General features: G+C 26.8%; 1 protein-coding gene across 1 annotated transcript in view; it reads right to left on the bottom strand.

Annotated features, from left to right (window-relative positions):
* Window positions 1-12,195, bottom strand: part of LOC142224204 (neuronal acetylcholine receptor subunit alpha-7-like) — a 1,091,332-nt gene that overhangs the window by 895,358 nt on the left and 183,779 nt on the right. The window contains exon 4 of the mRNA XM_075293985.1: window positions 2,583-3,861. Coding sequence (XP_075150100.1) covers window positions 2,583-2,655 — 73 coding nt within the window. The 5' untranslated portion in view covers window positions 2,656-3,861. The remainder of the gene's footprint in view (window positions 1-2,582; window positions 3,862-12,195) is intronic.

Here is a 12,195-nt window from a genome sequence, read left to right as displayed (position 1 = left end):
TATATATATATATATATATATATATATATATATATATATATATATATATATATATATATATATATATATATATATATATATATATATAATATATATATATATATATATATATATATATATATATAGAAAACTTTTGCAAAATTTTATTTCTATAAAAATTTTAGCAAAATATTAAATCTATAGAAAATTTCAAATCTATAGAAAATTTTTCAAAATTTTATTTCTATAGAAATTATTAACCAAAATTTATTTCTAAAGAACATTTTGTCAACTTTTATTACTATAACAAATTGTGTCAACATTTCATTTCTATAACAAATTTTGTCAAAATTTTATTTATATAGAAAATTTTGTCAACATTTTATTTCTATAGAAAATTGTTGCAATATTTTATTTCTATAGAAAATGTTTGCAAAATTTCATTTATGTGCAACATGTTTCCAAAATGTTATTTCTATAGAAATTATTGTCCAAACTTTATTTCTATAGAAGTTTTATTTCTATAGAAAATTTTGTGCAAATTTTAATTCTATAGAATTTTTTTTTTTTCAAAATTTTATTTCCATTGAATATTTTGTGAAAATTTTATTTCCATTGAATATTTTGTGAAAATTGTATTTCTATAAAAAATTTTACCAAAATTTCAAATCTATAGAAAATTTTAGAAAAATTTCAAATTTATAGAAATTTTTTGCAAGATTTTATTTCTATAGAAAAATTTGGCAAAATTTCATTTCTATAGAAAATTTTTGCTAAATTTTATTTCAATAGAAAACCTTTGAAAAATATTATTTCTATAGGAAATGTTTACTAAATTTAATTTCTATAGAAAAATTTTGCAAAATTTTATTTCTATAGAAAATTTTAGCAAAATTTCAAATCTATAAAAAATTTTAGGAAAATTTCAAATCTATAGAAAATTGTACCTCTATAGAAAATTTTTACAAAATTTCATTTCTACAGAAAGTTTTGGCAAAATTTTATTTCTATAGAAAATTTTTGGTAAATTTTATTTCTATAGAAAAGTTTTGCAAAATTTTATTTCTATGGAAATTAATACCCAAACTTTATTTCTATAGAAAATTTTGTCAACTTTTATTGCGATAACAAATTGTGTCAAAATTTTATTTCTATAACAAATTTTGTCAAAATTTTATTTCTATAGAAAATTTTGTCAAAATTTTATTTCTATAGAAATTATTGTCCAAGCTTTATTTCTATAGAAAATTTTGTGCAAATTTTAATTCTATAGAATTTTTTTCAAAATTTTATTTCCATTGAATATTTTGTGAAAATTTTATTTCTATAGAAAATTTTGTCAAAATTTTATTTCTATAGAAAATTTTTCCAAAATTTTATTTCTTTATAAAATTTTTGCAAAATTTTATTTCTATAGTTTTTAAAAAATGTCTATTTCTATAGAAAATTTTTACAAAATTTTGTCAAAATTTTATTTCTATAAAAAATTATTGCAAAATGCATTTTTTATAGGAAATTTTGTCAAAATTTTATTTCTATAGAAAATTTTATCTAATTTTTATTTCTATACGAAATTTTGTCCATCCTCTATTTCTATAGATTTTTTTTTTCAAAAGTTTAATTCCATTAAATATTTTTCAAACTTTTATTTCTATAGAATTTTTTTTTTCCAAATATTACTTCTATAGAAAATTTTTGCAAAATTTAATTTCTATAGAAAATTCTTGCAATTATTATTTTTATAAAAAATTTTTGCAAAATTTTATTTCTATAGTAAATATTTAAAAAATTTTAATTCTATAAAAAATGTTGTCAAAAGTTAAGTTCAATAGCAAATTTGTGCAAAATTATATTTCTATAGAATATTTTGCCCACTCTTTGTTTCTATAGAAAAATTTTGACAATACTCTGGTGTTATAGAAATTTTTTTCAAAATTTTATTTCCATTGAAAATTTTGTCAAAATTTTATTTCGATAAAAATTTTTTCATTTTTTCTATAGAACATTTTTTCAAAATTTTATTTCTATGGAAATTTTTGTCAATACTCTATTTCAATAGAAAATTTTTTTAGAAAACTTTTTCAAAAATGTATTTCTATAGAAAACTTTTTTTGCTAAAATCTTATTTCTATTAAAAATTTGGAAGTACCTCTTGGTTGGAGAGGAATATTTTGCAAAATTTACCAAAACATCAAATATTCTTCCCAAAAAAAATCTACCATTTTTGGTAGAATTCTACTAACTCTGGCAACCGTCATAACAGCTAGATGTATACATATACAATGAGACAGAAGAATCTTGGAAATACAAATAAAAATACAATGTTTGTATTGTTGATTTTTTTGCTTTTTTAATAAAATCTTTTTATATAGAAATTTCAATAAAAAAACCCATGATATTCTGCAACGTATTTATAAAAACCACAAAAGAAAACAAACAAAAATATTTTTACATTATTTGTGGTTTACACAATAATATGCTTTTCGAGCCGTTTCTCTTCAATTAACATTTAGGTATGATTTCAAACTCCATTCCTTTTCGAGTTTGTATTTAAAAAGGAACAGTCTAATTTTTTTAGTGAGAAAACAAATGAAAAGACTTACCTTTAATTATCACAAAAATAAGCAAAACCAAATACAGTGTTGACGAATCCATGGTCATTGATATCCTTTTCATAGTCCTTTTTGTGGTGTTATAGCTGAAAATGATGATAACAAACGGTAGTTGGTCCTTTGTGTTGTAGAAAAGGTGGAGTGGAGCGAGATAATTGAGAATGCGTAGAGCAGAAGAAATTTTCAAATTCCTTCCTTTTTATTTGTTGTGCTTTTTATGGGTGTTTTCATAAGGATGATTTTCTTCCGCTTTACCTTGGCTGAATTTCAAACAAAAAAGAAGGTGGGATCGTTTGTAGTGAGCAGGAAAGGTTTGGAATTTTTTTTTTTTGAGGTTGAGAGTTTATGTTATAGTTTCCATGAAAAATCACTTTACGGCGTCAATATCTCTTTAAATTAGTGTATTTGTTATTTTTATTTTTTTTGTATTATTATAGAAACTAAGGATTCAGAAGATTGCGGTAAAGATATTGACTGTTTATAATTGCTTAGTATTTTAATCAGGAAAATACATTCGTCGGTTTATTTTCGTTTTTGGTCTCGAGAGTTTGGTTATTGTTTAAGGGTTTTTTTTTTTTCTTTTATTAATTTTTTTTAATTTATGAAAATAGCTGATTTTAGTTAGTTTAAGTGGCAGTAAATGTTGTCATGTATTTTTTTTTTTTTTGCTTTAAATTGTTCTATGACTCATAGTCAAAATGATTTCATAAACCATCATCTTAAAATCAACATTTTGAGGAATTCGGGTTGATAAGAAAGACTTTGTTTTTCTAAAGTAGTTTCTAAAGTAATCAATTCATATTTGTTTTAAATTAAGTCGTAACAAGATTTTTTTTTTAAACTTTTTTATTGCGATTTTTTCTACAAATTTTATTCTTTATTCATATTTTTTGTTTAATAATTGTTCGTGCGTTATATATATTTTAATGTTTCTATATATATTTGTTGTTGTTTTTTTTTTTGTTATTACTAAAATTCACTTTCGTCTTCTTATCTATTTTTTAGTACTTTTTTATATTAACTATTTATTATATTATTTGGAACACAATTAATATTACTTTGATTTCTTCTAATTATGTGTATATTTATTAGAGAAAATATTTTATATAGATTAATATTAATTTTGAGCAATTAGGTGATTTTATTACTTTTTAGAGGGAAACCTTAAGAGATGTGCCGTGATTTTGGTTTTTACGGATTATCATTTTTGTTTGCAAAGTTTTATTTTTTTTTATTTTATTTATATCGTTGTCAATTGTAATTTATAATGCTGAAAAAGAGAGAACAACATAATTTGTTAGATATGTTAGTTTTAATATCATAAGAATAATATATAATCATAGGAAATATTTTAGTACACACCAAATCAATAACATGTATGTGCATCAAGTGTTATCTCTAATGATATGGGAATTTTCCAAGTGCATAGAATGGTTCAATATGGCGTATAATTATTTTTAATTGAATTAATATAACTTATACGACACCACACACTCTATACATAAATGCTGTTTCCAATAAGAGATTATTTTGGTATGCAAATAAAAATGTAATTACATTTCATGTTAGTTAGCCTAATACCCAACACAGGCGATTAACATTCAAATGCATGATTTCAATTTACAATTAATTATTATTGGAGCTTTAAGGATTTTTTTCATAAATGGTTGTATGTTTATTTCATAATATTTCAATTTCCAAATAACTTAGAATTGTTCAGTATAGCGTAAAATTATTTTTAGTAGAATTAATAGAACTTATACGACATCGTCCACTCTATAGGTAAAGGAATCTCCTCTATTTAGGATAATGTTAATTTGATATCTAAAGAAATATTTTTGCGTTTGTAACACATCGAAATATTGCTCTAAGATCCCATAAAGTATATATAAAGGTAAATCTACAAATAATTCCGAATCGATATGGACTTTTTGTACGATACGTAGAGAGCCAGGGGCCAAATCACCGCAGTCGAAATCGAGTACTTCGTCTTCGTAATGTAGTTTACGCGGATCACCGCATTCGTTATCGAATTGTTTCTACTCGAAGTTGAACACGATAGGTAGCATGCTATCGAAAACGAAGTATGTAGTGATTTTTGAGCAGAAAAAAGGTGAACAAAAAGAAACAAGTAGTTGGTGAAAATGGAAGCATTATTTATATATTTTTTGGCGAAATACATTTAAGAAAATGTAATATTACTTGCATTTAGGGAAACGGAACAAAGAAAGGAATGCTCAGTAGCCGCTTCAAAAAAACTAATTTTTTCAAGAACATTTTTAAAAGCTTCTTTTGACAGACGAAAGCGTCTTTTAAATCTATGGATGTTAAAACACAATTAGTTAAAAGTACTCACTTCAAAATAGAATCACTTACAGGCAATGCTAAACGACTGATTTTGTCTCGAATATTTTTCCTTATTAATGCCACTTTGTACTCATCCTCTGAATCCGAAGACGAGGAAAACAAAAACAGATGGATTCATAATAATTTTTACACATATACATATTTTGATCACAAAAATTTATTTGGAAATCATCTTTTGCTTCCAATTTCTTATTACCATATGTTTACAGCAATGTAAAAAAAAGTAGTAGACAAAATAAATTACGATCGAATGCGGTGATCCAAAATTTTACAGCGATCGAAATGTTTCTCGATACGAAACAGAACTCTATGACGAATGCGGTGATTTGGCCCCAGAATTGAAATATGGGGGTCGCCTATATGTGGGCAATATACAATTATGAACTTGATATGGACCAATTTTTGGTGTGATTGGGGATCGATTTATCTGAGGGCTATATATAACTATAGACCGATATGGGCCTAGTTAGGCATGGTTGTAACTGACTCGGATGAAATTTGCTCCTCCAAGAGGCTCCACAACCAAATCTCGCAATCGGTTTATATGGGGGCTATATATGATTATGAACTGATATGGACCACTTTTGGCATGGTTGTTAAATATCATATACTACCACCACGTACCAAATTTCAACCAGATCGGATGAACTTGCTTCTCGAAAGGCACCCGGAGTCAAATTTGTGCATCGGTTTATATGGGGCCTATGTATAATTATGGAATGATAGGAACCAATTCCTGCATGGTTGTTGGATACCATATACTAACATCACGTACCAAATTTCAACCGAATCGGATAAATTTTGCTCTTCCAAGGGGCTTCGGAGGTCAAATTTGGGGATCGGTTTATATGGGGGCTATATATAATTATGGACCGATTTCGACCAATTTTTGCATTGGTTTTTGAGGCCATATATTAACACCACGTACCAAATTTCAACTGAATCAGATGAATGTTGGTCTTCCGAGAGGTTCCGGAGTTCAAATCTGATGATCGGTTTATATGGGGGCTATATATAATTATGAACCGATGTGGACCAATTTTTGCATGGTTATTAAAGACCTTACACTAACACAATGTACCAAATTTCAGCCGGATAGGATGAAATTTGCTTCTCTTAGAGGCTCCACAAGCCAAATCTGGGGATCGGTTTATATGGGGGCTAAATATAATTATGGACCGATATGAACCAATTTTTGTATGGTTGTTAAAGACCTTACACTAACACAATGTACCAAATTTCAGCCGGATCGGATGAAATTTGCTTCTCTTAGAGGCTCCGAAAGCCAAATCGGGGGATCGGTTTATATGGGGGCTATATATAATTATGGACCGATATGGACCAATTTTTGCATGGTTGTTAGAGACCATATACTAACACCATGTACCAAATTTCAGCCGGATCGGATGAAATTTGCTTCTCTTACAGGCCTCGCAAGCCAAATTTGGGGGTCCGTTTATATGGGGGCTATACGTAAAAGTGGACCGATATGGCCCATTTGCAATACCATCCGACCTACATCAATAACAACTACTTGTGCCAAGTTTCAAGTCGATAGCTTGTTTCGTTCGGAAGTTAGCGTGATTTCAACAGACGGACGGACGGACGGACAGACTGACGGACGGACGGACATGCTCAGATCGACTCAGAATTTCACCACGACCCAGAATATTTATACTTTATAGGGTCTTAGAACAATATTTCGATGTGTTACAAACGGAATGACAAAGTTAATATACCCCCCATCCTATGGTGGAGGGTATAAAAATAAAATTTTTAAAAAAATTGTATAGAAATAAAATTTTCTATAGAAATAAAATGTTGACAAAATTTTCTATAGAAATAAAATGTTGACAAAATTTTCTATAGAAATAGAATTTTTACCAAATTTTCTATAGAAATACCATGTTGACAAAATATTCCATAAAAAAAAATTGAAAAAATTTCAACAAAAATAAAATTTTGAAAAAAAAAGAAATTCTATAGAAATAAAATTTTGACAAAGTTATCTGTAAAAATAAATTTTACACAAAAATTTTCTATAGAAATTATATGTTGACAAAATTTTCTATAGAAATAAAATTTTGACAAAATTTTCTATAGAAATAGAATTTTTACCAAGTTTTCTATAGAAATACCATCTTGACAAAATTTTCCATAAAAAAAATTTGAAAAAATTTCTACATAAATAAAAGTTTTGAAAAAAAATCTACAAAAATAAAATTTTGAAAAAAAGAAATTCTATAGAAATAAATAAAGAAGAAATAAAGAAATTTTATTTCTATAAAATTTTGACAAAGTTATCTGTAAAAATAAAATTTAGACACAAATTTTCTATAGAAATAAAATGTTGACAAAATTTTCTATAGAAATAAGATTTTGACAAATTTTTCTATAGAAATAAAATTTTGACAACGTTTTCTATAGAGATAAAGTTTTGACAAAATTTTCTATAGGAACAAAATTGTGACTAAATTTTCTATAGAAATAAAATGTTGACAAAATTTTCTATAGAAATACAATTTTAAGAAAATTTTCTATAGAAATAGAATTTTTACCAAATTTTCTATAGAAATATAATGTTGACAAAATTTTCCATAAAAAAAAAAAAAAAAAATTTGAAAAAAATTCTACAAAAATAAAATTTTGAAAAAAATTCTACAAAAATAAAAAATTTGAAAAAAGAAATTCTATAGAAAAAATAAAAATAAAATTTTGAAAAAAAATTCTACAAAAATAAAAAATTTGAAAAAAAGAAATTCTATAGAAATAAAATTTTGACAAAGCTATCTGTAAAAATAAAATTTAGGCAAAATTTTCTATAGAAATCAAATTTTGACAAAGTTATCTGTAAACATAAAATTTAGGCAAAATTTTCTATTGAAATAAAATTTTGATAAAATCTTCTATAGAGATAAAACTTTGACAACATTTTCTATAGAAATACAATTTTGACCAAATTTTTCATACAAATAAACTTAAAAAAAAAAATACAAAAATAAAATTTTGAAAAAAAATCTATAAAAATAAAATTTTGAAAAAATATTGTATTGAAATAAAATTTTCTATAGAAATAAATGTTGACAAAATTTTCTATAGAAATGAAATTATGAAAAGTAATATGTCTTTTGTTTGGTAGATTTTTTGGTACAATTTTCTCTCAATGTTGGTAGATTATTTTTGGATCGAGTGGAAACCGTGGTCTAGATACCACAATTTTTATTCGATTTGGCTGAAATTCAAAAACGAAGAGTTTTTTTAGGTCCACAAAGAGGTGTGTTGGATATAGAATATATCAGTTTATTTTTTGTATAGACCCCATATAGATTTGTAATTCAGAATGTAGAGCTACTGTGGGTCCTCAAATAAGTGTAACGAATACAGTGTGTATCATGTTGCATGTTTTTGTATTGATCTCATATTTATCGATCTTCCGATTTAACTTCATGGGGTTCTAGACACCCCAGTGTTGCCAGGTCATCTTCTCCCCAAATCTTAAGAGAAAACCCTCTAAATTGGTCAGACTATTTTCAAAAACTCCCAAAAATGTAAGAATGTAAAATGTACAAATTGAGCTCCCAAATTGCGTGAAAAAATCCTGTACTTTAAAAATTAAAATGTAATAAAAAGTTATAATAAAACAGTATGTATATCAATTTAAAATGCAGGTAAAACAAAATAATGTAATGTATAAATCTTTTAAATCAAATTAATAAATATATACATTATTCGCCACAAAGAGTCCAAAAGTTTAAATCGTCTGTGGTTGCAGTGTACAAATTTGAGGTGTTAAATTATGAGACCCTTAATTGAATGAAATTTTAACTCTAAAAATGCTTTCAGCAGCTAAGTTAAAATACGATTTCTTAATTTGTTTTTAACTGTGCCAAGTATTACAAATGCCCTCTCAACTGAAGCAATTGAAAAGGATATTCATGACATAATGCTAATGCATACTTGCTTATATTTAGGAACTTGCATTTTTTTTCTCCAAATTCTTGCCCAACCAATTTTTGCATGGTCTTTAGAGACCATATGTTATACTTACATCATGCACCAAATTTCAGCCGGATCGGATGAAATTTACGTCTCTTAGAGGCTCCGCAAGCCAAATCTGGGGATCGGGCTCTATACGCAAAAGTGGTCGGATATGGCCCATTTGCAATACCATCCGATCTACGTCAATAACAACTACTTATGCCAAGGTCTTCCAAGAGGCTTCGGAAGTCAAATCTGGTGATCGGTTTATATGGGGGCTATATATAATTATGGACCGATGTGGACCAATTTTTGCACGGATGTTGGAGACCATATACTTACATCATGTACCAAATTTTAGGCGAATCGGATGAAATTTGCTTATCTTAAAGGCTCCGCAAGCCAAATCGGGGGATCGGTTTATATGGGGGCTATATATAATTATGGACCGATGTGCACCATTTTTTGCACGGTTGTTAGAGATCATATGCTGACACCATGTACCTAATTTCAGCCGGATCGGATGAAATTTGCTTCTCTTAGAGGCTCCGCAAGCCAAATTTAGGGGTCCGTTTATATGAGGGTGGACCGATATGGCCCATTTGCAATACCATCCGACCGATATATATATATATATATATATATATATATATATATATATATATATATATATATATATATTATATATATATATATATATATATATATATATATATATATATATATAATATATATATATATATATATATATATATATATATATATATATATATATATATATATATATATATATATATTCTGGGTCGTGGTGAAATTCTGAGTCGATCTGAGCATGTCCGTCCGTCCGTCCGTCTGTTGAAATCACGCTAACTTCCGAACGAAACAAGCTATCGACTTGAAACTTGGCACAAGTAGTTGTTATTGATGTAGGTCGGATGGTATTGCAAATGGGCCATATCGGTCCACCCTCATATAAACGGACCCCTAAATTTGGCTTGCGGAGCCTCTAAGAGAAGCAAATTTCATCCGATCCGGCTGAAATTAGGTACATGGTGTCAGCATATGATCTCTAACAACCGTGCAAAAAATGGTGCACATCGGTCCATAATTATATATAGCCCCCATATAAACCGATCCCCCGATTTGGCTTGCGGAGCCTTTAAGATAAGCAAATTTCATCCGATTCGCCTAAAATTTGGTACATGATGTAAGTATATGGTCTCCAACATCCGTGCAAAAATTGGTCCACATCGGTCCATAATTATATATAGCCCCCATATAAACCGATCACCAGATTTGACTTCCGAAGCCTCTTGGAAGACCTTGGCATAAGTAGTTGTTATTGACGTAGATCGGATGGTATTGCAAATGGGCCATATCCGACCACTTTTGCGTATAGAGCCCGATCCCCAGATTTGGCTTGCGGAGCCTCTAAGAGACGTAAATTTCATCCGATCCGGCTGAAATTTGGTGCATGATGTAAGTATAACATATGGTCTCTAAAGACCATGCAAAAATTGGTTGGGCAAGAATTTGGAGAAAAAAAATGCAAGTTCCTAAATATAAGCAAGTATGCATTAGCATTATGTCATGAATATCCTTTTCAATTGCTTCAGTTGAGAGGGCATTTGTAATACTTGGCACAGTTAAAAACAAATTAAGAAATCGTATTTTAACTTAGCTGCTGAAAGCATTTTTAGAGTTAAAATTTCATTCAATTAAGGGTCTCATAATTTAACACCTCAAATTTGTACACTGCAACCACAGACGATTTAAACTTTTGGACTCTTTGTGGCGAATAATGTATATATTTATTAATTTGATTTAAAAGATTTATACATTACATTATTTTGTTTTACCTGCATTTTAAATTGATATACATACTGTTTTATTATAACTTTTTATTACATTTTAATTTTTAAAGTACAGGATTTTTTCACGCAATTTGGGAGCTCAATTTGTACATTTTACATTCTTACATTTTTGGGAGTTTTTGAAAATAGTCTGACCAATTTAGAGGGTTTTCTCTTAAGATTTGGGGAGAAGATGACCTGGCAACACTGGGGTGTCTAGAACCCCATGAAGTTAAATCGGAAGATCGATAAATATGAGATCAATACAAAAACATGCAACATGATACACACTGTATTCGTTACACTTATTTGAGGACCCACAGTAGCTCTACATTCTGAATTACAAATCTATATGGGGTCTATACAAAAAATAAACTGATATATTCTATATCCAACACACCTCTTTGTGGACCTAAAAAAACTCTTCGTTTTTGAATTTCAGCCAAATCGAATAAAAATTGTGGTATCTAGACCACGGTTTCCACTCGATCCAAAAATAATCTACCAACATTGAGAGAAAATTGTACCAAAAAATCTACCAAACAAAAGACATATTACTTTTCATAATTTCATTTCTATAGAAAATTTTGTCAACATTTATTTCTATAGAAAATTTTATTTCAATACAATATTTTTTCAAAATTTTATTTTTATAGATTTTTTTTCAAAATTTTATTTTTGTATTTTTTTTTTTTAAGTTTATTTGTATGAAAAATTTGGTCAAAATTGTATTTCTATAGAAAATGTTGTCAAAGTTTTATCTCTATAGAAGATTTTATCAAAATTTTATTTCAATAGAAAATTTTGCCTAAATTTTATGTTTACAGATAACTTTGTCAAAATTTGATTTCTATAGAAAATTTTGCCTAAATTTTATTTTTACAGATAGCTTTGTCAAAATTTTATTTCTATAGAATTTCTTTTTTTCAAATTTTTTATTTTTGTAGAATTTTTTTTCAAAATTTTATTTTTATTTTTTCTATAGAATTTCTTTTTTTCAAATTTTTTATTTTTGTAGAATTTTTTTCAAAATTTTATTTTTGTAGAAATTTTTTCAAATTTTTTTTTTATGGAAAATTTTGTCAACATTATATTTCTATAGAAAATTTGGTAAAAATTCTATTTCTATAGAAAATTTTCTTAAAATTGTATTTCTATAGAAAATTTTGTCAACATTTTATTTCTATAGAAAATTTAGTCACAATTTTGTTCCTATAGAAAATTTTGTCAAAACTTTATCTCTATAGAAAACGTTGTCAAAATTTTATTTCTATAGAAAAATTTGTCAAAATCTTATTTCTATAGAAAATTTTGTCAACATTTTATTTCTATAGAAAATTTGTGTCTAAATTTTATTTTTACAGATAACTTTGTCAAAATTTTATAGAAATAAAATTTCTTTATTT

The sequence above is a fragment of the Haematobia irritans genome, chromosome 2 (assembly GCF_050003625.1).
Source record: "Haematobia irritans isolate KBUSLIRL chromosome 2, ASM5000362v1, whole genome shotgun sequence".
Taxonomy (NCBI): domain Eukaryota; kingdom Metazoa; phylum Arthropoda; class Insecta; order Diptera; family Muscidae; genus Haematobia; species Haematobia irritans.
The sequence above is the reverse complement of the archived record's forward strand: the minus strand, read 5'-3'. Positions and strand labels throughout refer to the sequence as shown.